Raw genomic sequence first — 27,431 nt, 5'->3', positions numbered from 1 at the left:
ATCATTTGACTTTTGTAAGTGCAAATGTGATGAAGGTGGTGTTCCTAATAAAGTGACCACAAGGGGATGAAGTCACAGAAAGGAGAGAAGTCGAAAAGCGGCTTAAAAAAATAAAAAATAAAATCAAAGCATCATCAAAGTGGAGCGTGTGCCTGAAGGTTTTTCCACGTTAAAGAGACGCTTGCTCAAGCGCTCGTCGCCGCTTATCCTTCCAGAACATAGACCGCCCCCGGACGCGCACTCTCAATACTTTACTTATTGTTGCTTTTTTTTTCCATTGAAACTTTTTAAATGTATGCAAAATTCCAAAAGTGAAGTGCTCTGAAAACTTTTCTGGCTGTCCAGTGCAGCCGGAAACTTTATGTTGCGGCCTTATTGCCGTTTGGGTCAAAGTTCAAGATATAATCTCTGCTAATAATCTCTGCCAAACCTGCGTACAACCCAAGATAAAACCCGTTATGAATTTTTGACCCAAATACAAATCCTCAAATAGCAGGGGATGGGCTACACGCACACACACACACACACTCACACACACACACACTGGGACAGGATAATTAGCTGTGATTGGTCCACTCAGTGTCTGCATACCTGCAATTACTGTCAAAGACGTTCAGCCTGCTGCTTCTGATGAAAAGCCGTTCAGCTTCTTCATTAACCAGCCTTTCTTTACACACAAGCAGAAACACACGCACACACACACACACACACACACACACACACACACAAATGTCAGCGGAAAATTCTGGAAGCAGTCATGCATTGTGGCATACACTTGATGCAATAAGAAAGAAGGGATTTTTTTTTTTTTTTAAAGTGAGGGGTAAAAAAATCCAAATCAATTCCAATAATTCTAAGTCAGAGCCCAGACTTAACAGTCCAGCAAATAGACATATCCCCAAGCTGTTAAATGGGAAATAAAATGTATAAGATGCACAATACAGTTTACTGTAAAGATACATTTTTTTATTAAACAAGCAAACTGTCTAACACCTTAAACTGATTGCACATTAACTCATTCACTGCCATTGACGGCTATAGACGTCAAAAAAAATCATTAAAATTATTTCTATTTAAAAAAAAAAAATCCACTTTTATTAACAAGAGTATGAAAACCTAGAAAAATAATATTGTACATTTAGAACAGATAGAAAAAATTAACTATTGAAGTCATGCGATTAATTAAAAAAATATATATAATGGCCCTAATTTTTACTCTTTTTTTTTTTTTTAATTTTATTGAATCAGGCGATTAAATTTTTTCATCTTAATTAATCGCATGACTTCCCTAGTTAACTCACGATTAATCACAAATTTTATATGTTTGAAATGTACAATAAAAACAATTCTAGGTTTTATAGTAAACAGAAGCATCACCGGGCCAGTTAATAGACTCATCCTTGTGCAAGTAAATAGACCTGAACCCTGTCAGCATGTATTTGCATTTTTGCATGGTCAAGGCGGCCATGTTGTCGCCAACAAGGGCGACAGCAACAGCTAGCATTAACGCAAAGAAAGGAATAATCTACAATTTTTCTTCCCCTGCGGGATGCTAGCTAGCATTTAGCGTTTAGCGTGACAGGAGGAGGACGTGCGCTCGTGAGTATGACTGACGGCAGCGCGTTCAAAGGGGTTTGTCCCGTTCTTCCAGGATGGAGATTACGGCATCATGTGGCGAAGGTATCTTGTCAGCTCCTTGGAAATACAAGCGTCTCTTAGCATATTAGTATCAAACACATAAAGCGGATTAAGATTGGACTTCTTTTTAAATTTAAAATAGAAGCAAAAAAATCTTGGGGAAGTTTCTGTCAGTTATTTCATGTGGTTGCAGTGGCCTTCTGCGTCTTTCTACTCATCATGAGTGCGGAAGGTGTTGGCAACCATTCACGTCACTGGCACATTTATTTTCAACGCTACAAATTGGCAGCGATGCGCTAACGCTGGCTAACACTTTCAAACATTTTCTTCTTCTACTACTGGTCACTTGCTGCCATTTAGTGTCTATATTCTAGCTCAGTTGGATGTGTCTTTTTACTGGATCACAGAGATTAGGCTATTCAATTTGTATTTGATGTATACATTTCCTGGATGTGGTTATTTACTGGCCCACAGATGTGTCTACTTACTAGATCCTAGGGATGTTTCTATTTACTGACCCATGGATATGTCTAGTTCTAGTACAGTATTTACTAGATTACTGGGATATGTCTATTTCCTGGCCCAGTGATGAAAGTTTTTACTAGCTTACAGGGATGTGTCTAGTTACTGACCCATGGATATGTATATTTCCTGGCCCAGTGATGTGAGTACTTAACTCTTTGACTGCCAAAAACGTTGAATAACGTTTAATAAAATCCTATGGAGGAGTGCCAAAGACGTTAAAAGACGTTTTTTTCAAAACAGAGGTGAAACTAACCATTTTCTATTGTTGATTACTGAAAAAACGGAATAAGGTAGAAACAAACTTTTTTTTCTGATGAAAGATGAGAGTCCAATCTTTCATTTGGTAGTATGTGTGTTTCCATAGTCCAAACACATAATTTTCTGTGGAACTTGAAAGATCAGTCAAAAATGCTTAAATCGGCAGGCACCCACGGCATCCCTTTTCTGAAAACGTCTGGCAGTCAAAGAGTTAATAGATCACGGGGATATGTCTATTTCCTGGCCCAGTGATGTGAATACTTACGAATTACGGGGATTGTGTCTATTTACCGACCCATGGATATGTCTATTTCCTGGCCCAGTAATGTGAGTATTTACTAGATTACAGGGATGTGTCTATTTCCTGACCCAAGGAAGTGCCAATTAATCATATTCTGGATGCTTCTATTTAGTAGCCCAGGGATGTGGATGCTAGCCCATGGATGTGTCTATTTACTAAGACACATATCTGCCATATCAGTCGCCATCTGCTTTTTGCCGCTCACACGCGAGTGAGAAAGGTGTTGGCGACCGCTCACATAGCTGCTACCTACAACTTGGCAGCGTTGTGCTAACGCTGGCAAACACTTCTAATCTTTTTTTTCTTCTTCTATGTTGACTTCCTGCTGCTGTCTGTAAGTGTGCCAGCCGTGTGTTGTTATTGGCTGAGCAACACATTCGCTCAGTCGGCATGTATTACTCCTCTCTCGCTGACTAGGTCTCGTCTTCCTGCTGTCGGACTGGGCTGCCATTGGTTGACTTTTTAGTAAGTGTTGATGTGCTATCGTGCTAAAAATAGATCTTTCAATCTATCAGTCAGTCAAACATTACAGCGGCATGGCTCACTAAAAATAGACACTTCCCTTGCTCAGTAAGTAGACTTCCAGGAAGTAGACCAGTTCCGGCGTCTTAGATGGGACGCTATAAGATTAGTTTGAAATTATATTAAAATGTTACTGCGACATAGTTTGGGTTTTTACCATGAATGTAGGCAATTATACTGTAAAAAAATATATGTATAATTCTCCTCTTGACAGTTTACAGGACAAAACAAAGCACGTTTTTGTTTTCCAATGTTAGTGCTTTCGTCCGTCATCGTTTGCATTTTGCCGCATGCGCTGCAAGGCTCAAGGCACATTTGGCACCGCAGAGGAAAGACGGAAGAGAAGAACAACAAAGATGGAGGAGAAGCTGACTTGTTCTTGACAGATTGAGGATGGATGGGAGTCAGTCTTGGCATCTTTGTGAAGTCCAAACTTTCTAGGAGCTTTTTTTCCTCCTCCCTTTGTTCTTATCCTCTACATCAATCATTCATGTTCCTGCCTCTTCCCGGCACAATAAAAGCACGTCTGATTGTTGTCACTCACACGTCAAACTAAAAGACGTCCCACGATTCAAAGTTTCTTTTGACACTCTACTATCTTCAAACTTCTGCCAAACTATGATGATAGCACTCTCATACACGACTACTTATTATTGTAAATTGAGGACTCTGAATTCATGAAAACGTCACAGATGTCTCAATAATGGATCAAAAGGATGTGTCTATTTACTGGACCAAGGTTGTGTGACAGGGATATGTCTACTTACTGGATTTTAGCAATATGATAATGTGATAATGCACTTGCCCAAAGATTAGTCAATCTATCAGCCCATTGATGTGTCTACTTAACTCTTTGACTGCCAAAAACGTTAAATAACGTTTCGTAAAATCCTATGGAGGAGTGCCAAAGACGTTAAAAGACGTTTTTTTTTCAAAACAGGTGAAACTAACCATTTTCTATTGTTGATTACTCAAAAACGGAATAAGGTAGAAACAAACTTTTTTTTTCTGATGGAAGATGAGAGTCCTATCTTGTTTTGGCAGTATGTGTGTTTCCATAGTCCAAACACATAATTTTCTATGGACCTTGAAAGATCAGTCAAAATGCTTAAAATCGGCTGGCACCCACGGCATCCCTTTTCTGAAAATGTCTGGCAGTCAAAGAGTTAATGGTACATGGATGTATCTACAGGCGAAGGGATGTGTCTATTCGCTGGTGAAGGGTTGTAAGGTTTGACTGGCCCATCATGGATGCGTCCATTTGCTTACCCATCGTTGTCTACTGACTGGCCAGGGATGGGTACTATTTACTGTTCCAAGGGTGTGTCTATTTGCTGGAGCACAGGCAAGTAAATGTCTACTGTTTACTGGTCCGTCTGGAGACTTGGAAATATTTTATTTTGTACGCCGGCTCTGTGCTGAGACACTGGTTGCCGTGGCAACTGCCAGGGGAAGCGGGCAGTGTGACTCTTATCAGCGTGCTGGCAGAGACACACTGAGCTCGCTCAGACTTGAAACCTTACTCAGGAAGACTCTTCCATGGCAAGTGGTTATTGTAAATCATACAGAGCTCTTCTCTTTCAACAAGGTTTCTGTTTACGCATCGGTTAGCAATCGCATGTGTTTGTGTTGACGTGCCACAAGAGAAGTGCCTTTGAGTCCGAATTCCTATTAAATCATTTTATTTGGCAAGTACTCTGGTTTGAATGTCGCCACCTGGCAGCCCTTAAAAGTAGAATTTAGTTGTGGTTGTTTTACATTTATTCAATAACCCTGTCACAACACTAGCTACCAATCTGCTAACAGGTGTTTTGGCTCTATTGCGGTATTAGAAGCACAAAAATATGTGCATAGATACAAATAGGTGATTTTTTTTTTCAGACATAACTTTTTGTTATGTACTACTGAAAATTTTGCAAGTTTCTTTTTAATTGTATTTTTATTTTTAACTGCAATATGGTGACTGCGAGCGGGCAAGTTAAGGACATCTCAGATCGGAAAGAGAGAGATAAAAAAAAAAAAACTCCAGTCACGAGATGAAAGCGTCATGCAGAATAAACAGGTTATTTCAAGAGCAACAACAAACATGGCTGCCTCCCTCGAGACAGCGGCAGATTGTGGGAAGCAGCAGGGGCAAGCGAGAGAGGAAGATGAGAGAGCACATTTTAGTTACGGCGTTCCCTTTGCAGGCCAAAAAACCTGGGAGGGTGAAAAATGTTGCCCTCTAGAGGACACATACGTTATTACACTTTCAAGTGAAACAAGAACGTGGAAAACGGTTGTCTATTTTTTAGCTTACGGGTGGGATCATGGGCAGCTTTCTATTTATATAGTAGTTGTAAACTTCAGTTTCGATGCTACTGTATACACTGGATCAGTCCATGTTACATTGAAAGAATGTGTGTAGTTGCTGGCCTATAGACATACCTTTTTACTGGGTCACAGGATCTCTATTTGCTGGCCCATCAAATTTGTCGACTTACTGACTCAGATGAATCAATTTATCAACCGATTGAGGTGTCAATTTGCTGGCCCGTGGATGTTTTGGTGTGAGGGACAACATGTTTGCGCCCTGCAAATTCCAGTTTTTGCTGGCAGATATATGCTGCCCTCTAGAGGACACCGATGTCATTATACCTGCAAGCTAAATATATGGAGAGCAAATGTGTGAGGGGGAAAAGTGATACTCAACCAGTGCTAGTTTTCACACAGTTTCACTGCACATCCCATAATGACACTGTGAAACCGTTTTGAGAAATTATTTCAAATTTATTACAAATGAAGAAATAAGAAATCCCATGTATGCAAGAAGTCACAGCTTGATTAACCCCCCATCAAAGTTTAAAAGTGAAGTACTGGATGCACTTTCATTACATCCAGTAAGTTTTTGCTGGAAAGTTTTCACTAAATCTCACTTTTACCCACATTTTACCTCATGTCCCTTGACAAATTGTGCACACGGATCAATATAGTAGTATAAAAAATATATATATACACTAAATAAAAATATGCAAAAAAGTAAACAAAAAAATACTACTTCATATTTACATTATTAAGCGATGTACTATGACATCAGTGAAAAGCCCAATCCATGTGAGCATTTTTGCCATGATGGCCTTTCCATGGATTTCAATGGAGAAGGTTATATGAGAGCTGGATATCAATGAAAGCAAATAAATGCTCAAACGCTTTTTCATATTTGCCTCAGCGACTCGCATGCCAGCATGTCGCTGTCACTTCCTGTTTGCAGGCGTTGTGTTTTAAGAAAGGACTTTCTCTGCTTGTTACGTACGTGTCCTTCAGCCGCCTCACATGACACTGATGAAATCGGCCATGACGTTCCTCGAGTCCCACTCATTGGTCAGGAGATGACAGAAGGGGCGGAGCTTGTCGAGCGCCGCCTTCCACGTGTCGGCGTCGCGATCTCCCGGGTTGGTCGCAAGGTCCAGGGTGAGTCGGCGTGGTGGAGGATGCGAGCTCAAGGTCTCGGCAAACACCAGCAAGTCTGCTGGCTGAATGAAGTTGGCCCTGGACAAAGAAAACAAAAGTTTGACCTTGGAACTAGAAACTTTGGAAGTTACCGTGTGATGTAGTATCCCTCTGCGCAACCAGGTGCTAGCGTGAAGAAGTAAAAGTTCCTGGAAATTGAGGTAATAATGAGCCTCAACCTGACTACAAATGACACATTCCAAATCATATTTCCCCATTGAAATGAATGGAAATGCCCTTAATTCATTCCAGTTGTTGCACTTTTTTTTTTTAAATATTACCATGCTCCCAAAGATGTATTTATACACTTTTTATGTTTTTTTTTATGCTAGAGCATACAGAAGGCTTTGATGCAGCCTCTGAACTGAAGAGAATGCATGAAGCAATTGCAGTTATTACAAAAACAGCCAGCAGGATGGCAGAAGAGTATAAGAAATCAACCAGGGCCATGTTGCAATAAGCTACCCCCCCAGTTTTTAATAGATTTGTGAATAATGATAAAACTTAGCTATATTCTAATGCTAATTGCTGCAAAACGGAAACAGATAGAAATGTACTTTTTTTCCCTGATGAAAGAAGAGACTCAAATTTTTCTTTTGGTAGGTTCTATGTTTTTATAGCAATAGAACACAATATTCGGTGGGCCTTGCAAAATCTGTCAAAATCCATTAAAACAGCCGACTGAGCGAAGGGGGTTGCTTCAGTGAAAATGGCTGGGAGTGAATGAGTTAAAAAAAATAATCTTAATCAAGACATCTTTGTTTTAGAAATCTGACAAAAAGTTCAGGGGTCTTCCAAAGACACTAGCATGCCTTCAAAATTTTAACTCTTTGACTGCCAGACGTTTTCATAAAAGGGATGCCGTGGGTGCCAGCCGATTTAAGCATTTTTGACTGATCTTTCAAGGTCCACAGAAAATTATGTGTTTGGACTATGGAAACACACATACTACCAAATGAAAGATTGGACTCTCATCTTTCATCAGAAAAAAAAGTTTGTTTCTACCTTATTCCGTTTTTCAGTAATCAACAATAGAAAATAGATGGTTTCACCTCTGTTTTGAAAAAACGTCTTTTAACGTCTTTGGCACTCCTCCATAGGATTTTACTAAACGTTATATAACGTTTTTGGCAGTCAAAGAGTTAATTAAAACTTAAAACTTAACATAAATAGCTCCCCATTGTTTGCTACAGTAAATAGTTTTTTTAAAATTTCAAAAAAGTATTAAAATTTTACTTAGTTTTGAACCCCACCCCTGAACACTTTTATTTAAATGGATCTATTATCGGCCATATGATTCTTCAAAATGGTCAATGCCGATATTCGTCAAAATGCTGAATATCGACACCGATAATCGCCCCAGCCAACAATCGGTCTATCCCTAATTATCTCCAATCGAACCAGGGACCACTCACCCGACGTGGAGATACTCCAGCGAGCTGCACGCAGGTCCGGAGAAGAGCTGAGCCAGCTCGTGCACGTGTTTGGCTGCAAATGTCAAACGCTCACCGAGTTGGCCGTCAAGTGAGAAAGCGGCGACACGGGTGAGGTGACGGCGAGGCTTACAGTACCTAGCCGGTTGTGAGACAAATTGAGCTTCCGCAGGGACGGCAACGTCTTCAGGGCGTCCACCAGCTGACGCAGACTCGCAGCCTTGTCGGCGGCAAACTCCAGAAGGCGACAGTCTGCAAGGTGGAGCTCTGGAAGACCACAAAGGACAAGATGAGAATATAAAGAAGAGGAGGTTGAGAGAACAAGGAGGAGGAGGAGGAAGAAAAAGCAATTAAGAAGATTGTGAGGAATGAAGTAGAGGAAGGTGAGAACAAAGAGGCGGTGGAGGGTGAAGCGAAATGGAGGAGGAGCTTTTTACCTTCCAGTTTGCAGACACTCAGCATCTTAATAATCTCCTCCATACAATCGGACAAGTTGAGGTTGTACAAGTTGAGACTCGCCAGGTCAACGTTTGACTCTAAACGCACACGTCAGTCATATTATACATCAGATGTATGTGAATTGCTTATCCAGCCCCAAGAGAACATTAAAAAAAGACCTCAGTGAAGTAATAAAACAGCAGAAAGATGGCGATGGCATGCTAATTGCTAAACTATCGTTCACACCGTCGAACACTGGAATAAGTGCTTGTGTGATACGCACGCTTGTCACATCGGTCATCAATTATCAAATTAATCAACAGATATTTTTATATATATATCAATCAAATATAAATTGTCCAAATCCTCTGATTTTAGCATATCAACAGTAATTGACCCCTGATTTTTGTAGTCCTTCATGAAAGAAGACTGATTATCTTCTTTGTTTAATCAAAATACGACATTTTCAAACATCTGTTTTTACTTTGGAAATCAATGACCGAACCGGTAACAGTACAACGTCAATCCACCTTTTTTTTTTTTTAATCACTATACGAATATGAAGTATGAAATAAACACTAATCACTGGTTAATAACCAGTAATCAAGGAAAAAAAATGCTTTTATAATAACTTTCATGCAAAATTAAAATAAATCCAATTAGTCAATTAATCAGTTGAATAATCGATAGATTAAGCGATTCAAAAAATATTCGATAGTGACAGCACTAGACTATTTACAGACAGGTCTGAACATTTCTATTATGCGCCGTGGCCGTTATCACAAATGAACTGTCGGGAAATCGCTTTTGCGTAATCATTGTATTTCATCATTTAAGGCAAATTGCGTGTTACATCATAACGTCGGACTGCTTACCTGCGAGTGTGTTGAGGAGTTCCTTTTGGGAGTGGCCGGTGGGCAAGCGCATGCCCGAAACGTGCAGCGAGAGCAGATGGGGGCACGCTCTCAATGTGGTCAACAGGAAGTCTGCGTCCTGCGTTGTCATGTCCAGAGTGATTGACAGCTGCTCCAGCTGAAATTCACCTGAGGGAACATCAGCGAAATGGAGAGATGACCCACTTCGGCCATTTCAATCTCAGACCAGCACTGCATCACTCACCTTCAAGTTCCTTTTGCTTGTTCCTGGAGTCCTGAGTGATGACTCTGGTGACCCCCACATCCAGCTCCTTCAGCTCCCGGTATGCTTGCAGCAGGTCGCACAGCACGTCCCCGCACTGCAACGTGCGGATGGACACACGACGGAGCGAGCGGCGGGGACGTGATGATAAAGACACCAGCGCTTCTGCCATGTCTTCGATGACCCAGATGGGAAGCGAATATCCAACTAAACAAACATAAGTTGAACAATCCATGAAAAACACCACCAAACTTTAGAATCAAGACACTTTTTCTTTTTTGATTGCTAATTTAAAATGGACAGAGAAAACGATATAAGACTATACATAATTATTATTATTTTTTTTTAAAAAGCTGCATCACTGTCGGTCAAAAACCTCCGATATCTTTTTTTTTTTTTTTACTATCACTGTCCACTTTAACTCTTTGACTGCCAGACGTTTTCAGAAAAGGGATGCCGTGGGTGCCTGCCGATTTAAGCATTTTTGACTGATCTTTCAAGTTCCACAGAAAATTATGTGTTTGGACTATGGAAACACACATACTACCAAATGAAAGATTGGACTCTCATCTTTCATCAGAAAAAAAAGTTTGTTTCTACCTTATTCCGTTTTTCAGTAATCAACAATAGAAAATGGTTAGTTTCACCTCTGTTTTGAAAAAAAAACGTCTTTTAACGTCTTTGGCACTCCTCCATAGGATTTTATTAAACGTTATTTAACGTTTTTGGCAGTCAAAGAGTTAAAAAAAGAAAAAACAAACAAACGTACCATTGTGTAACATAAGCCATTACCGTTCCATTTGGCAAGATTTATATATCTTTGGCTTATTTGGCCACAGAAAGGTTTAGTATCTAACTTCTCGTCAAACTTTTTCACAGGTGTGACGTCACTTCATGTCCCACATCTCCACTTCCGGTCCCGCCCCCTTTACCGAAATATAGGCACATTTCCCTATGACGGCATACTTCCGGCCCCAGCGCCCAAATATGGACTTCCTATGACATCATACTTCCGGGGACTGAGAACATGTCCCAACATGTCCTGTTTTCATCCCGCCCCCCCATGCCTAAATATGGACTTCCTATGACACCAAAATGACATCATCCTTCTAATGCTAGGACACATTTGGACATAAGGGGCGGGGTCAAAACAGGACATGTTGGGACATGTTCTCAGCCACCGGAAGTATGACGTCATATGAAGTCCATATTGGGGCATAGGGGGCGGGGCGGAAGTATGACATCATAGGAAATTTGCCCATATTTGTGTAAATGGGGCGGGACCTAAAGCGAAGGGGCGGGACAGGAAGTGACGTCAAACCTGTCAAAAAGTTTGACGAGAAGTCGACAATAAACCAAAAATAAATAAATAAAAGTACATAATAAACCTAAAATTACTGCAAATTAAGAAAAACGATAATTTTTCCCCAATCAGCGGGAAATCCCCTGATCAGCGCTCAAAAAAATCTTGACAATAATATGTTCTATGCAGCCCCACAGGTACTCTGGTTAATATTGCGTTAGTTGAATATGAGTAAAGCAGCAAAATCTAGCCACTCAATGGTGCTCAGGTCTCCGGAAACAACCAATCACAGCTCAGCTTCAAAAAAACAGGTGAGCTGTGATTGGTCGTTGCCTGAGCAACGATGTCATCTTCAGTAGACAGCAAGTGGCAAAATGGCCGCCCCCTGAGATGAATAAAAACAGCTGGATTTTGCTCATATTCCACAAATGTAATATTAATCAGAATGTCATGTTTAGACTAGTGAGGTCACATATGACATATTATTGTCAAGAAATGTTTTAACGTTGACTTCCCCTTTAAAGTTGTTTGTTACCGTTTGTTTCATAAAGTGAAGGAAAGACCATCCCTGCATCCTAACCACCTGTTGTGGAGGGGCAATTCCATCCAAGTAGCAAAGGTTGACTATATTCAGTTCGCTAACAAGGTTTACTTGGCGTGCGGCTGTTTAACTCAAGACGGTTGTACTTACATTGCACTCACTATTTTGCTTCTTTTAGTAATTGCGACATGATCCCAAACTTTGGACAATCTGTCTTTCATCCTGGGTCATGTTTACTCAAGATGGCGATTTTTGGGGGGTAGGATTTCCTGACAAGGTCATTTTGGAGACACAAGGACTCGTCCCAACAGCAACCAAAGAAGTTACACTCACTCACATTGCGTTTGCAGCGTCAGATTGGTCAGGCTGTCAAACGTGGGCAGAATTTTGATGATATCCTTCACGTGTTCCCAAATACACTCAGTCACTACCAGACTTTGGATCTTTAAACCTGGACACGGCGTCACGCAGCCGGGATAAGAGTCTATACAACGATGCCATGAAAACAGTTCATTATTGGCCATCCGGCAGCGTTTGACGTTGGGACCATTTTCATCACAATATTGGTCTAAACTTTCACCATAGATAGCAAAAGAGCTAGTCAAATTGTCAATGTTGTTGCGATCCATGGCAGGTCTATACAGATGGCCGCGTTCAGTGAACAGCCATGAAAAGAAGTTGCTGTAAGGAGAGTACAGGCTGACGTGTTTCACCACGCCGTGGTCCAAAAAGCGATGGACCAAGAAGGACAGCAGTCCGGCCAATTCCCGGGACGTGTTGCTGCCCGTCCACTTCAACGTCAGCGACTCCACCGTCTTTTCCAGACTGGCGAGAAGCGGGTCCCCCGCTTTCAAGTCCACGTCGGGCTCCGTGTCAGAGCTGAGCGCCACGTGGTTGACATATTTGACCGCCGTCGACAGGAATTGGCTCAGACTCATGTAAAACCAGCTGTCCAGGTTGATGGAACTGTCGCGGAGACACTGGGCAAACAGCCGTCGCATCACTTCCACTTTCACCTCTTGTGAAGTGTCAAACGTCCTTTGCTGCAATCAGATAGACCACAAGATGAAAAAAATGGGCATAAATTGAAGAAATAATCAAGAGATTCAGTTGATTATTAAAATAATTATTAATTGCAGCTCTTTTATTCCTATTTCAATAAGGCAAACTGTCTGCAGCGAACAATTATTTTAATTAATCTGTCAATCAGCCTCCATTAAAGGAGGACTTGAGAAAATTTAAAAAATGTACTGTTGAGAGGATGAAATTTCAAGGATTTGGACAATTTGAAGATAAACAATACATCTTAAATGATAAATCGATTATCACAATAGTTTATTAATTTCATAATTGATCAGTTATCAACTAATCCATTAATTGTTGCACCTCTAATGGCATTGTTTCTCCCTTTTCACTAATTTCATTCAATTAATTTAATATAAGGGAGAATAAACATTCCAGTAAAATTACCTCGACTTGGTTTCTACATTAACACTGCAGTATTCTAATTATTTACTTTGCTTGGAAGAAGTTTTTTCCTTTCTCCTATTTTAGGAATTGTAATTTATATTTATTTTATAAATGTAAAGTGTGTTAAATAAATAAATAATATCCAAGTGCACAGTACAGGCAACAATAAAAGCAAGAGACGCACACAGTAAATTAAAAACATTCAATTAAAAAATCTTGAGTAAAAAAAGTCAAGTAGACTAAAAATCAAAATGGAAATCAACCAGAATTATTTTTCCCACAAACCATTTTCATTGTAGCTAACATGTTGTCAATTCCATTGCTTCAATAAATAAAACTGAATTGTTCATCTGTACTGGCTCATTACAGATGCGTCAAAATGATTTTCAAAATATTTATAGAATTAGTTGAGTGAGGGACAGTCATGCATTAACAGAAATCAAATTATAAGCAGAGGTGTGCGCGTCAATGAATTTTGAGTGTCAGTAATTCGTCAACAGCAAGGACACCCTTCCGTCATTGTCAATCGTCAATTATTTCAAACAGAACCGAGCTGTAATCGGCAATCCATCAATCCGTCAACATTATTTTAACCGGGCTTCTGTCATCGCTAAATTAAAGTAAATTTCATGGGCACAGTAGCCGCAGTCTGTCAATCGTAAGTCCGTCAACTGGGGGTTCCTCATTCGCACGAGCACAGTGCACTCAAGTCAGAGAGTGAATGTGTTTGAATAAAAAATGGGGGTTGAGTCCATGTGTGACCTGCTTCCTGCCCGCCACCTGCTTCCTGTCCGCCGCCAGCTCTTGGTACATCTTCATCCATGCCGAGAAGGTGGATATTCCTTTGACCTCAAGGTCTGGCTGAAGCTGATCCAGCTGAACTGGGTCCATGTAAGGAAGGAGATCTTTCAACAGGTCTGATGGCAGATCTGACGCAAAGGAAACCAAATAAAAGCTTGTCAGAGATGGAGATAGAAAAAAGCCCATTGTCGCAAAGGAATGTATTTCTGTGACCATTTGTCCATTCTACTCCATTTCCCCTCCCTACGACAACGAAATAACAAATTTAAAAAAACACGTGTTTCATTTGGTAAACGTATATGCATTTTTTTTTTTTTTTGCTGCGTTTGGTAAACATACGATCAAAATATGACAAATGACACACACAAAAACCCTTACTGAGAACTGCCGCTTTGCCCAAATCTTTAACACTGAAATGAAAATGGACTTTTTGTAAGCACACGTCCCTTAAAGTCGTGATCTTTCTCTCCATGTTGAACACAATAATTATTGTTGCCGTGTGTGTACTGTACTGGCGACGTGCAAAATAAAAAATATCCAAGAGTGCAGCCTGGAAACCTCACCGCTCCACTACTCAAAATATAGGTTGATAAAAAAAACTTCCAGGAAGTGACGTCCACTCTAAAATGGCTGCAAACAGGAGAAAATAGCTACCGTAAGAACACTAGCGACACCACTGGCAGGGGGTGGTAGAATCACACTCGTTTACAATTCACAATTTCAATCAGTTCAGTAACAGTTTCAGTTTATTGTCATATTCATCTAAAATTTTAAAAAGCACAATGTAGGCTACATTCCAATGAAATAAAATATTTTGTCCTCTGGCACTCTCAACCCAATGTCTTGACTAAATAAATAAACACAATTCCGAACTGTGTGAACAAGTTTGTGAAGGCGCATCTTGACGTTTGATCGGCCTGACTGCAAGTCAGACTCAATGTACATATCTTGCGCACCGCTGCAGCAGGTGCGGAGCTATACGTGGCGGCCAAGGCCAGGCCATGCACCGCTGATTTTGAATCCAGTGACTTTCCTGCCATTTTTGCATGAATGCATATAGATTCCTTGATACTCTGCCACAAGACATTTATTATAATTACGCATTTGAAGTAAGAAAGCACATGCGCATCATATACGCACTCCCTCACACCATGCACGCACAAGCTCATGATGTGACGTCACGTACGAGTTCCTTAAGGTGACAAAACGGGCCACGCGCACTTTTAGCAACATTCTTGAAGTTACAAGAATCATTTTTTATTCTCTATTAATAATCAATGAGTTGCTGGTATCCACGGAGCAGCCTGGCGTCGTTGTACACGCGCCCTGCACGTAGAACAAGTACGAGCACAAATGAAGGTCACTAAACCACAAAATGACTTTTTTGGGGGTGGCGGTGCATGGGAGGGGGTGGCGTTGCGGTCCAATATAACGCATGCGCAGTGCAGGCGGACCGCTTGGCACGCAGACCGCAATATGGCGGGAGCGCCTGAGAGCCGAGGCTGCACGGAGCTCACGGGGTGGGAGGACGACATCCAGGAGGTGCGCATCACCGGGGAGGAGGGCTGGGAGTCAGTGGCGGTCGTCCCCCCGAGCGCGGACGGCAGTCAGCCCGTTGCACCCGACTCTCACCCGACCTCCCCGCAGCGCAGCCGGCTCAGCGACAACACACGGCTGGCGACCCGCTACGCGGTGCGCATCTTCCGGGAGTATCTGAGCGACAAGGCGCGCAGGCCGGACTTCGAGAACCTGGACAAGGCAGAGCTGTGCGCACTTCTGCGCTCCTTCTACGCGGAAGCGCGATCCAAAAGCGGCCAGCTGTACAGCAAGTCGTCTCTCGTCAGCATCCGGAGCTCGCTCAACCGCTACCTGAACGAGCCGCCCCACTGCCGCACGCTGGACCTCACCAAGGACCCAGAGCTGCGCGGGGCCAATCTCGCCTTGGCGGCGGTCATCCGGCGGCTGGAGGAACGGGGCTCCGGGCCGGTAGTGCAGAAGCAGGCAATTGCGCGTTCCGACCTGCGCCGCCTCTATGAGTCGTCCATGTTCGACGCGTCCACGCCGCCGGGGCTGCTCAACAAGGTTTGGTTCGAGACCTGCATGTACTTCAGCACCAGAGGCCGCGAGAAGCAGCGCGAGCTCCGCGAAGACTCGTTCGCGCTGGCCGCCGACGAGCAAGGGCGGAAGTTCGTCTACTTCCGAGCCAAGCGTGGCAGCCGGAAGACGTCCCCCGACGACGACGTCACCCTGCGGCCGCGCATGTACGAGACGCGGACGGCGCTGTGCCCGTACGCCAGCTTCGAGCACTACCTAGCCAAGCGCAACCCGCTGTGCCGAGCTTTCTTCCAGCGGCCGCGCGACGCCTGGGGTCCGGCCGACGACACCTGGTTCGAGAACAAGGCAGTCGGCAAGAACCTTCTGGGCACGCGCATGCAGATGCTGTCGCGCGCCGCCAAGCTTTCCAGGACGTACACAAACCACTGCATCGGCGCCGTCTCCATAGCGACGCTCGACAGCATCGTGGGCGGTGCCGCGGCAATCACCGCTGACACTGGCGGCAGCGAGCGGTGCCTGGTTGCCGTGGCAACGCAACGCGGTCACGTGGGTGCTCAGGTCGGAAGTCTCTCCCTTCCTCACCCGAAAAGAGTGCACGCGGAGTCCGGAGCCAGAGGCAGCCAGGCGCATGCTCAGTCTCCTTTCCGCTCCACCGTCCCCCAGGTAGCCTGAAAGGTCACGGGACACTTCATTATAGGTAGCCTACACCTGGGCCAAGTAATCTCTTTCCAAAACGTCTGCCATTACAAAGACCACACTATTGTTTCATTCATATACTTTATCAATAGCAATTGTTGAATTAGTGTGTCCCTAATGTTGTGTCCAGAGTCCATTTATTGCATTAACGTACCTGATGAAGTGGCCATTGAGCAAGAACATTATGGCATCTGTTGCCAAGGCAACCACACCTCACTAATTAATTTACACAGCATGCAATACAGTGACAGCCTAAAGCTAAATAGTATTATTCACACACGCTTTTGTCAGTTGGATTAAGTCCATCAGTGTGTTTGTTATCTCTAATCCTACAAAGCCAGCAGACAAGGTGCTGATCGAGTGTGTCGTGTCCCAGGACAGCGGAGGGCAGACTTCAGTATCCCTCCCGGGTTTGTCCGGCGTCCCCTCGCTGGCCCAACTGAGCAAAGGCAACGCACCGGTCCACGTGGATGTGGGGGGTCACACATACACCAGCAGCCTGGACACCCTCACAAAATACCCCGAGTCACGGTGAGACGCGCTGGAGCGTTTACAGAGCAAGATTGTAATGTAGTGGTTTGGTGTGGCGAGAAGGTCAATTTAAGACAAAAATATCTTCCTTGTTTATGTAGCGGTTTGAGTAGCTGACTTTTGTAGCCTGTTAAGACAAAATTGTCTCAAGTGTTTACAGAAGGAGTGCAACATTTGTGTAGTGGTTCACATTGCTGACTTAGTGTAGCTGTGGGTGGGAGGTTTATGACATTCAGCAGTTTTGTATTGCAGCGTTTACGAGACTAAACTGTGTTTAAAAATTTGCATGTGCGAGATTTGTAATGTAGCGGTTCACATTGCTAACAGTGTAGCTGCGTGGAAGGCTCATGACGTACATCGATTCATGTAGACCACTTCTGTAGCTTTTTAAGACTAAATCTCTTTTACAAAAGGATGAATGCAAAATTTGTAGTGGAGTGCTTCACGGGGCTGAGTTCAGTGTAGCGGTGCAGGAGGCTCATTACATACAGTAGTTTGCATAGCCCACTTTTGTGAATTCTTGTTGGGAATTCTAAGTTTGTAGTGCTGATTGGTCGAAAAAAAAAAAAAAATGTTGGCTTGGTTGTTCTCGTTATGTGACGCGCTAGCAGTGTGTCAGCAGGATCGGGCGACTGTTCAACGGAAGTGAGCCTATCGTGCTGGACGGTCTGCGGCAGCACTACTTCATCGATCGAGACGGCGCCATGTTCCGCTACATCCTCAACTTCATGCGAACCTCCAAGCTCCTCCTCCCGGATGACTTCAATGTGAGTACGCGCAACCGGGGCTGGTCGTCTAGCGTTTTTTTTTCTTCTTGTCTTGTGGCTGTGCCGCAGGAGTACGCGCTGCTGTATGAAGAGGCCTCCTTCTTCCAGCTGGCTCCTCTGCAGGCAGAACTTTTGCGCTGGCGGCGCAGGCGGGAAAGCAACAGTGCGGAAGCGTCGCCGTGGGAGTGCATAGTGGTTCACGTTGCTCAAGACCTGCGCGAGAGGATCAGCGTGAACGGTCGCCGGACCACCCTGGAGGAGGTCTTCCCGGAAGTCCGAGAGTTTGTGTGCGAACCCGGAAGCGATAGACCAGAGAACGATGCCACGCACATCTGTCGCTTTCCTCTCAACGACTACTGTAGCCTCACCTCTGTACAGGTATCTAAAACAGATAATATAGTGTCTGTGGGACTTTTTGTGTAGTTGGCTTGGGAGGTTTATGGAAGACTAATTTGCCTTCAACGTTTATGAAAACAGCAATGCCAATAATATCTGGTCTGGGAGGGAATTTCATCTGAAAACAGGAATGCTAGGTCCATAGTGTAGTGGTTTACGTAGCTGCCGTTTTTGTAGCTGCTGTGGGAGTTTGAAACTTGGAAGTTCGGTCATTTGAATATCTGTTCAAAAGTTGAGTTTCGCTTCTTACTTGCTTGCGGCTGCAGGTGCTGGAGCGCTTCCAAGACAGAGGATTCCGGGTAGCGGGTTCGTGCGGCAGCGCCGACGCCTCCTCATACTTCAGCCAGTACCTGTTAGGTCGGGCGGGCGCGGCGGCTGGCCGGCGCCCCGCCGAACACATCAAATGTGAAGAGCTGTAAAAGTCAAGTCGGCGATCAGACGACACATGGAAAAACTGCTTTTGTCAATACGGTAATGATGACCATGTCATGTGACAGGAAGTGCGGCACAAAGTGTATCCTCTGTAAAGAAGAAAAATATTTTTTAGGCACAACATGACACAAAACGCTTGCAGACATTTTTTTTAATTTAACAGAGTGCAACAAAAAGACAGCTTCAATGTAAGCTTCAACATATACAAAATAATAAGCACAGCATCGGAATACAGTGGAACCTTGCGTACTTGTGGTTCGGCAGCTGTTGATTCACCTATTCGCATTTTTTTTTCAAGATTTTTTTGGGGCGTTAACAAAAGTATAACATTTTCCTCCTAAGCATTTATAATGGTCGTCAATGATACGTGGATTTTTGGTATTTGCTAGCAGGGTCCACTGCAATGAACAAGAACACACGCACAAAAAATATATTTTACAACAAACACAAAATACTAAACTTGCAAAAGATACGAGCTGCTGTTCCAGCTATTTTTTGCTTTAGCTTAAGAGTGAAAATTTTAGATACAATAAGCAGTTGGTTGGCAAAAAGTGAACAATTTTTAAAGACTACTGTCAAACTTAACATGAAACAAAAATAAATATACTTTGTGCATAAACACCAACCCTGCTAGCTTAATGCTATCTTTTGATGCAAAAAGCTATTGAAAGGCTAACAACTAGCATTGGTAATTGCAAGATTACTGTATATCGATATATACAACAAAAGAAACATTTGACAAAACTCAGTAATGTATTCTTTATCCTCTGCGAAAAAACAAATGCAGAGGCCACTCCGTATATGCGGTTTGACATTCATGAATTTTGGGAACTCTTTTTCATAACACCCCCCCATTATTTGCGGTAATATTCCGTGATTCTGATTATTCGTGCTTTCACCTGATACATTCACTTTATTTTAGTTTTTTTACCCTAGTCTATGCTTCCCCCCAGGGGTTGAAAACATCTTATTTTTGAGTATCAATGAGCTCTTCTTTATTAGTCAACATGAATGTATTATACCTCCTCCCAGTGGCTAAAGTGGGCACAACAGGAGCAGCACAATGAATTTGAACTGAACAATGTTGAATTCTTTACGTTCTATTGTAATTATGTTACAACTATGTTTTATATTATGATTTTTTTTCTTATTAAACAAAGCAGTTTTGTTTTTGTTTTTTTTGGGGTGAGGCCAGAACGGAGTTGATGGTAGTTCTATTTATTTGAATCGAGAAAGACGATTTGCCATACACGTGAATTCCACTCTTCTCTCAGGGCACCACTGCATCCATATTCTAGTGGTTCAGGTTCGAATGGTTGGAGCGGTCAGAGCATGGCCTTGTAGAAGGTGAGAGAGTGTCGCAGGAAGTGGTCCTGCTCCATGCACACCAGCAGGTCCCGAAGCATCACGCGGCTCACGCGATGGACGGCCTGTCTGGGTGCCAGCGACACCTGATGCACACACACACACACAAAAACAAAATAATCTTACTGGCACACGCAGAATTTACACACAACAATCCCTCATCTACTCACACGCACTCGTACCTGGCCTTCCATGTTACTAAGCGGTCTCTTCTTCCTGGGGCCGATGGCCGCCAGAGCGGTGAGGTTTGCTTCTCGCTTCTGCAGCTGAGCTTCTTCCATTTGTTGCAACTCAACAAGGAAACATCAACAACAACCGAGTCAGCAAAACCACAAACTGTGCAAATGGAATTCACACGGAGTGAAAAGTCACCTCTTTCGCTCGCTGCTTTAGCTGCTGCTGCAGCGGATCCTCGGTGTGTGAGCGACTCTGCCGGCGAGAGACAAACGCGGAGAGACAAGATTACAACAGATGTGGGGGCGCTCGTCAACACCAACATGTGAACGTGTATTTTTGGGAAGAACAATTTCATTGAATTTCAGCCTCCAATATGTTCTACACAGACCCACCAGTCTAAAGACGGTACAGTATTATGATTAATTTTGTATTTGTGGAAAATGAATTAAGCAGAAAAATACTCCCATTTTTATCCATTTGAGGAGGCGGCCATTTTGCCATTTGCTGTCGACTGAAAATGACATCACAGTAGCTAAGGGCTCAGCTTGCGGACATCACCTGACCAAACCCAGAAAACCGGTGAGCCATGATTGGTTGTTGCTTGGCCTGTTGTATTAGGCCTCTTAAAGGTAGATTCAAGGATTTTTTGTTGCTGCGCCTTCCGGGTGGATAATCTTAACGATTGTTTCTTGATCCTGTCAATCAATCTTCTGCAACAACGTCGTGCGTGCTCATTCCTACTTCCTAGCTGCGCATGCGCACTTGGGAGTGTTTGTAGCATGTAGCCGCTGAGCTTTCGGATTCAGCCATTCATATTTCACTGCATACTTGGCTGAGAGCCCCAAGAGGACACCCGTCTTTGAAGCGAGGCCGGCGGCAGAGATTAAAAAGACTGATGAACATGAGCGACGTTAGAAACATTTGAGAGGCGTTTCCCCCGGACGAGCAGTAGAGCTGGTAGGATGGTCTTCCGCATGCGCAGTTTTTTAAACCTGACAGACATTTGGCTTCTACTTTTCGAGAAAATCCTTGAATCCACCTTAAATGATTTGATAGGTGATTTAAGCTAGGCCGTTGTGTCACTGTGACTTGTCCTGGCTTGGCGTCAAGACAATTTGAATAGATTAGACCTTCTTCCGCATTCAGCAGAAAAGGCTCTTTAGCTGTGTACTCGATCTTTCTGGCATCCAGTAAATAGTTCAATTGAGAATACAGACGCTCCCCTACTTACGAACATTCGAGTTACGAACAACGGTACATACGAACATTTCTGCGCGTACAGTATGTCGAAAAATGTTTGGAAAGAGTAAGTTAGATTTTGTATTGCGCGTAGTGCTTCTTTCCGCCGCTAATACCGACGATTGGCGCTGTGAGAGCTCATTGGAGGCTGAGCAACGTGGCGAGGAGGAGGAGGAAGAAAACGCCGGTCCCCATGAAGCAGGAAATAACTTTTGAAGCCGATTCCAGCGACGACGAAGAATCTCTCATGATATAAAATCCTCCTCCATCATCTCCTTAAGCATCGAGTACATCTTCCAAAAGTAAGTTAAACTTCATTTTATTTATCTTATTACGTACATGTACATACTGTGTGTGTCTCTCGCTCTCTCTCTCTAACATACGTAGTACAGTACAGTACTGTACGTATTCTCTCCATTTTATTAAGTTTTTTTCAGTACAAACCAATGCAGGTTACTTGTACAAGCCTTAAACATACTTACATAAACCTTCAATATACTTATATAGGCTTTAAACACAAATTATAATACAAAATATAGCACAGAAGCAACTTACGAACAAATTCACCTTACGAACGATCGTCCGGAACGTAACTCGTTCGTAAGGTGGGGAGCGTCTGTATGCAGTCTCCTTGGTTGTTATTATTAGTATAGCGAGCGTTCAAGATAAAAGAACCAGTGAAAATTCCCATCTGAACTTTACAGGTCATTAAGTGGCGTGAGACAAGTTTGACACCAGAGGAAGGAGACAGGAATGACACCGAATTTGGCATGCGTCAAGATGTGGCAAGAACTAGACCCGATAAAACGTGAGGCAGATTTCGGGTGATTAAAACAGGAATGAGAGTGAACACGGCATGAGGTAAATTTGGAGTGAGACAGGGTTGAAGCCGCAAGTGGCGTGAGACTGACCCTGGCCAATCGCATCATCCTGTCCCTCTCCTCTTCATCTTGCCTCTTCTTCCTCAAAGTGTCCACCTCCTCCAGGAAATGCAGCTGCGCGCGCACGTCGCTCACTCTAGTGTGCCACAGGTTATCCTGCGGACGGCAAGCGGGCAATAGGAGCTCAAACGCACCACAAACCTGGAAGCCCGACCGGAGTACCTTCAGCGTCATCTTGCGGTGTTCTGCCATCACGCTGAGCTTCTCCAGAAGGCTGCGGAGATACTCCTGAGCGGCGTGAGAAACCAGAGCCACCGCCTCGGGGCCCACTTGGCTCACCCCCAGAGGGCGTCCCGTGCGCAGGATACGGCCCAGCACGGGGCCCGGAGACAGGAAGAGCTGATCCTGACAGGACTGTACCACCGAGCCCACCGCGCTGGTCAGGATCTGAGCGTTTTCCTCGCGCAAGTTGACGCCCGCCATGGACGGCACGTCGTTAATGTCATCCTCTTCTCTGTTGGGGATGCAGAGAGATTAAATGATTGGCTAATTCAGTGATTCTCAAAGTGTGTGGCCACCAGTGGTACATTTGAGATGAAAGAATTTGGATGCGCAGTTGTTTTGCGAAATGCATCAGGATCTTCTTACTTGTATGAGGCTGAAGTGTCCCTGAAAGCAAGTCTGGTGGTGCACTGAGGATCTTGAGCAAAAGGCTGCTTCATGGAGAATACTCATAGTAAAAAAATAAAAATAAAAAAAAACATAATAATTTTTTTTTTTTTTTTAAACACAGATTTATGACAGCTCACACCATCATTTGTGGACCATTAACTCATTCAAACCCCAAAACTGTAAACAAAAAAAAAAAAGAAAATTATTGTTTAAATTTTTTTTATGCAAGAGCATACAGAAGGCTTTGATGCAGCGTCTGACATGAAGAGGTGGCTTAAAGCAAGTAGTTATTACAAGAAAAAACGGCCAGCAAGTGGCAGCAGAATATAGAAAATCAGCCAGGCCCATGTTGCAACAAGCTCTTTTTGTCAGTGTTTTCACTAGGAATGTAAATGACAAAACTTTACTATATTCTTATATTATTTGCTGCAATACAGAAACATAAAAATATACTTTTTTTCCTTATGAAAGAAGAGACTGTAATCTTTCTTTTGCTAGGTTCCATGTTTTTATAGCAATAGAACACAATATGCTGTGGGCCTGGCAAAATCAGTCAAAATCTAGCAAAACAGCCGGGAGCGAAGGCGGTTGCTTCAGTGAAAATGGTTGCCAGTGATTGGGTTAATATAATTTCAAAGACAGAAGAAAAAGCCATGTTGGCCCTCACGAGCAAGTGCAAAAGAAGCTTAAGTGCCTACCTGTGAAGTTTTTTCCAATCTGTACCGGGATCACTTTGGAGGTCGAGGTAGGAGTTCTGAAGTTCTTGGAAGTGAAAGTTCTGGACTGGCCCATCACGCTTGCGCCACTTGACTGCAAAACCAATCATTAGCAGGATATGACATGATTTTTATTGTTATCATTCAAATAGCACGGACCACAAGAGGGAGGGCTTTCGGAATTGGAGTTGGGTTCTCATTGGGCTTCTTCACAGCTGGGTTGTAGGAGGAGGACAGCGCCGATGACGAGGAGCAGGCCTGCTGGACGAATACCTGCGGGTCTGCGGTGAGGCGACGCACTGCTGGGAGACTTTTCTGACAGCAGAAGAAGAAGAACGTATTCATGACTGTCACGTTGAAAACAGAATGGATGAATATATGACAGTGACAAATGGAAATGCCATGGCAGTGAATGATTAAAAAAAAAAGTTCTTGTCTCTCACTCACCTTGAGGAACGGCACCAAGCAGGGCTGTGGTGTGGACTTGAGCTCCTTATAGAGCGCCTCGGTGAACTCCTCCACCTCCATCCTGCCTTCCTAAAACAACAACTTGGACGTCACGTGACTCGACAGCAATATGCGGAAAGTCAAACGGCAATATCGAGAAGCCCACCAGCAGACTCCGGACCAGGCCTCGCACGTTGTTGGCCATGTTGGTGGACTTGGGGTCGCTGGACGCCAGCTTCATCAGCGTCACCAGGAAGTTCTTGCACTTCTTCACGCTCTCTAGCGTCTCCTGGGGGTCAGCAGGACAAAATGCTAGATTCTGTGACCACACTTACTTGAAATGTATTTTGGAAATTTGCCTTTTGGTGGAATTAAACTAAAGTAAGTGATGCTCTCCAATATCCAAGTTCAATGCACTTGCCTGACTAAATGTAGGTTGGGGCTTCTTCTTGGTTTCCACGGTGACCGGCTGAAAAGTATCCCGGTGTTCAGCTGCTACACCGCCGGTCTGAACCACCGCTGGCTTGGGAGTCACGCCTAGCACCTGAAGGCACACAGCCAAAGTGAAAGTTTTACACAGAAACCGTGACAATATTTGTAGCATTTAGTTTTAGCCTATGAATTTTAACAATTGTTACTACTGCATTTAGTGGCACTTTTGTTGTTTTTCAGTCTCTCACATACCAACAGATGAAGAAAGAATGTACATTTTAATCTAATATTTTAGTTATTTTTGTTTTCATGTCTTTTGTGCTTTGTCTTGTTTTTGTATACATTATTTGTTGATATATTTTTTGCATCTATTGACATTTAATAGTCTTAATATTTGTTATATTTCTTGTCTTGTCTTTTTTTTTTAATTATTTGCTACTATCTGTATTTTCAGCTAATACTTTTTTTGCCCCAGAATTTTTAATGTTTTTGTATTTTTTATCAAATATTTGGTATTTGTTTCTAATAGTTGAACTAAAATGTTTGTATTTTTCTTTTTCTTTTTTTACCTTTATCAAAAAACTATATTCTATGTGTAATTTTTTTTAAATAGATTTTGCATTGTTCCTTTTGAATTATTTGTCTTGAATTTATTCCTAGTACTTGTTTATACTTTTTCCTACAATTTTTTTATTATTATTTTCTAATACTGTTTTCATTTTATTATTGATGTTTATGTTTTCTATTATGTGTAGTTTTAGCTGATATTTTATATTTTGTAAGAAATGTTTGTTTAAAATATTTTTAATTTGTTTGTAAATTTGTGTATTTGTTTCTCATGTATTTTACCGTTTTCCTGCACTAAAGTTGTATTTTTCCTCTAACGTATGCATATCTTACATTTACATTTTTTGGTGTTATATTCCATCAATCCATTCCTGCTATCAGATCCCTGAAGTATTTATTTTATCTTCATAATGATAATACTGATAATCATTTTGCTCACCATCATCGGGATATGAAATTTTCTTTGTGTTTCATCTCTTTATCGACAAACAAGTCACTCTGGCGAGAGAGGACAGTCCCGGATGTGCTCCTACCTTGACCATTGCCGTCTTCTGGACCGCCGTCGGTTGGAAAGTTTGAGGAGCCGTCATCCTGATCACTGTAACCTTCTCGTTGCTTTGACTCGTGGGAGCTGCCGTGGACACCTGATGTTGCAGAGCGCCACCGTGAGTGCATGTGAGTGCGGGCTTGCGGGATATACTCATACCTGGGAGGCCAGGATTCCGGTGGCCGGACCGTTGCCGGTTCTCACTCCCTGTTGCGCCTGAGCCAAAGCCTGCTGGGACATCAGCATCAGCTGACCACTTTGACTGCGGATCAGCATCATACCTGCCCATATAAATATACGTATGTAAACATATCTAAATGTTGAATTTTTAGTTTGTTTGTTTGTTTTTTTAAGGACAAACGACAGCACTTGAAACATTTTGGGGTAATCTTGTCATGTTGACTTTGTCGTGAAGTCAAAATCAAATACCTGGTGGAATCTGGATGTTAGTGGGCAAACGTGTCTGAGTCAGCCGAGGCGCCACAGCCACCTGTGGCCCAACCGTCCTGGGCACCGTTATCACCACCGTCCTCCCCTGGGCCAAGGTAGGGTTCTTCATGGTGGTGGTTGTGGCCTGGCTCAGAACCGCTTTGGGCCCATTGGCATTTGCCCCGCCAGGCTTGGAAATCTTGGTTACCACCATGACGGCGGGGGAGGACGTCTGAGGGGACGGAACCGGGGAGGTGGGTTGGTAGACTTCGACCTTGGAAACACCTGGAGAAGGAACAAAACCACACTTGGCTGTGGCCTGCAGGGTCTTCACTTGAATGCTGCAGGGCTCTCCATCTTGGACTGTCTCCGTGGGGTCTTTATTCATAGCCATAGTTGCTTCTATGTGGGAAACACATGTGACTTGATGCAATTCATTCAATGTTTAAGACACTTTTAAACAATATTGTCCATGTGGTGCTTTAATTTAAATTTAAGAGAGAAACACTTGGAATTATAAAAAAAAGTGTAGTCACATGTTTTTTATTTGTTTTCTTTCTCTCAACAAACTACAGTACAACAAGTAAACTTACCTTTGTGCCGCTACTGTGCTGACTTTCTAAGCATACCCAAACGTCAATGACCGTTTGGCTTCTGTTAAACCGATGTGTTGGCAGGTGTTCTCGTGTTAATTTCTATTTAACTGGATTATCAAAGTCAAATGTGTTTTAGCTACACTAGCGACAAGAGTTTCATACATCGCGTGTTTGACGAGTCTAATTTCAAACCATTTTGAAATGTTTGCTAACACTTCCAATTAGCCAAATTACGAAACATTACATGAAACGCGCTGCTAAGAATGAGGAATTAAAGGTCCACATTCACTTGTCACATCTTATATAAAATATAAAGTGATACACGTTATACAAAGTATAAGATGTTACAAAGATGGGCGCCGAGTGGCGTTTTAAGTTTGTACGTTGAACAGGCGGCGGTGTCGTCTCGAGGCATGCATTTTTAAATTACGTACTCTTCAGTTGACGTGAACGCACCGTCCCGCCTTACCGCTCGTACTCTCTGGTAGTGGTTACCGGTGATGCATTCAGATAAACTGGAAGAACGTGGGGCATACTCGTTATTTCGTGTTTACGCTTCTTACAAAATAACACAGTATAATCATTGTTTGTAACTATGCACATTTCGCACGCTCCAGGTGACTTAACCGA

General features: G+C 43.0%; 3 protein-coding genes across 6 annotated transcripts; 1 reads left to right on the top strand and 2 right to left on the bottom strand.

Moving 5' to 3' along the window:
- Nucleotides 1-5,874: 5,874 nt before the first annotated feature.
- lrrc41 (leucine rich repeat containing 41) lies at nt 5,875-16,386 on the bottom strand. The gene is made up of 9 exons (XM_077584030.1): nt 14,235-16,386; nt 13,818-13,984; nt 11,923-12,628; nt 9,724-9,948; nt 9,480-9,647; nt 8,604-8,702; nt 8,305-8,433; nt 8,149-8,221; nt 5,875-6,772 (listed from the first exon to the last, which is right to left on the bottom strand). Exons 1-9 carry the CDS (start codon nt 14,326-14,328, stop codon nt 6,553-6,555), a joined length of 1,881 nt encoding a protein of 626 aa, XP_077440156.1. The 5' UTR covers nt 14,329-16,386; the 3' UTR covers nt 5,875-6,552.
- LOC144062542 (uncharacterized) lies at nt 15,311-20,196 on the top strand. Of its 4 annotated transcripts, XM_077584028.1 has the most exons (5): nt 15,311-16,574; nt 16,945-17,138; nt 17,761-17,905; nt 17,975-18,283; nt 18,568-20,196. In XM_077584028.1, exons 1-5 carry the CDS (start codon nt 15,333-15,335, stop codon nt 18,718-18,720), a joined length of 2,043 nt encoding a protein of 680 aa, XP_077440154.1. In that variant the 5' UTR covers nt 15,311-15,332; the 3' UTR covers nt 18,721-20,196. The 4 variants fall into 4 exon arrangements, with proteins under 4 accessions (XP_077440154.1, XP_077440153.1, XP_077440152.1 ...); XM_077584027.1 differs by having other exon boundaries at nt 16,984-17,138; nt 17,758-18,283; XM_077584026.1 differs by having other exon boundaries at nt 17,761-18,283.
- LOC144062543 (transcription initiation factor TFIID subunit 4-like) lies at nt 18,870-27,222 on the bottom strand. Its single transcript, XM_077584029.1, has 15 exons — nt 26,799-27,222; nt 26,206-26,607; nt 25,936-26,057; nt 25,763-25,873; nt 24,652-24,774; nt 24,397-24,519; nt 24,231-24,320; nt 23,943-24,098; nt 23,766-23,877; nt 23,044-23,125; nt 22,618-22,909; nt 22,426-22,551; nt 20,471-20,527; nt 20,281-20,388; nt 18,870-20,184 (listed from the first exon to the last, which is right to left on the bottom strand). Exons 2-15 carry the CDS (start codon nt 26,597-26,599, stop codon nt 20,059-20,061), a joined length of 2,022 nt encoding a protein of 673 aa, XP_077440155.1. The 5' UTR covers nt 26,600-26,607; nt 26,799-27,222; the 3' UTR covers nt 18,870-20,058.
- Nucleotides 27,223-27,431: the final 209 nt, after the last annotated feature.

Source organism: Vanacampus margaritifer, chromosome 13, assembly GCF_051991255.1.
Source record: "Vanacampus margaritifer isolate UIUO_Vmar chromosome 13, RoL_Vmar_1.0, whole genome shotgun sequence".
Classification (NCBI taxonomy): Eukaryota; Metazoa; Chordata; class Actinopteri; order Syngnathiformes; family Syngnathidae; genus Vanacampus; species Vanacampus margaritifer.
This window is presented reverse-complemented; position numbering and strand designations above follow the sequence as displayed.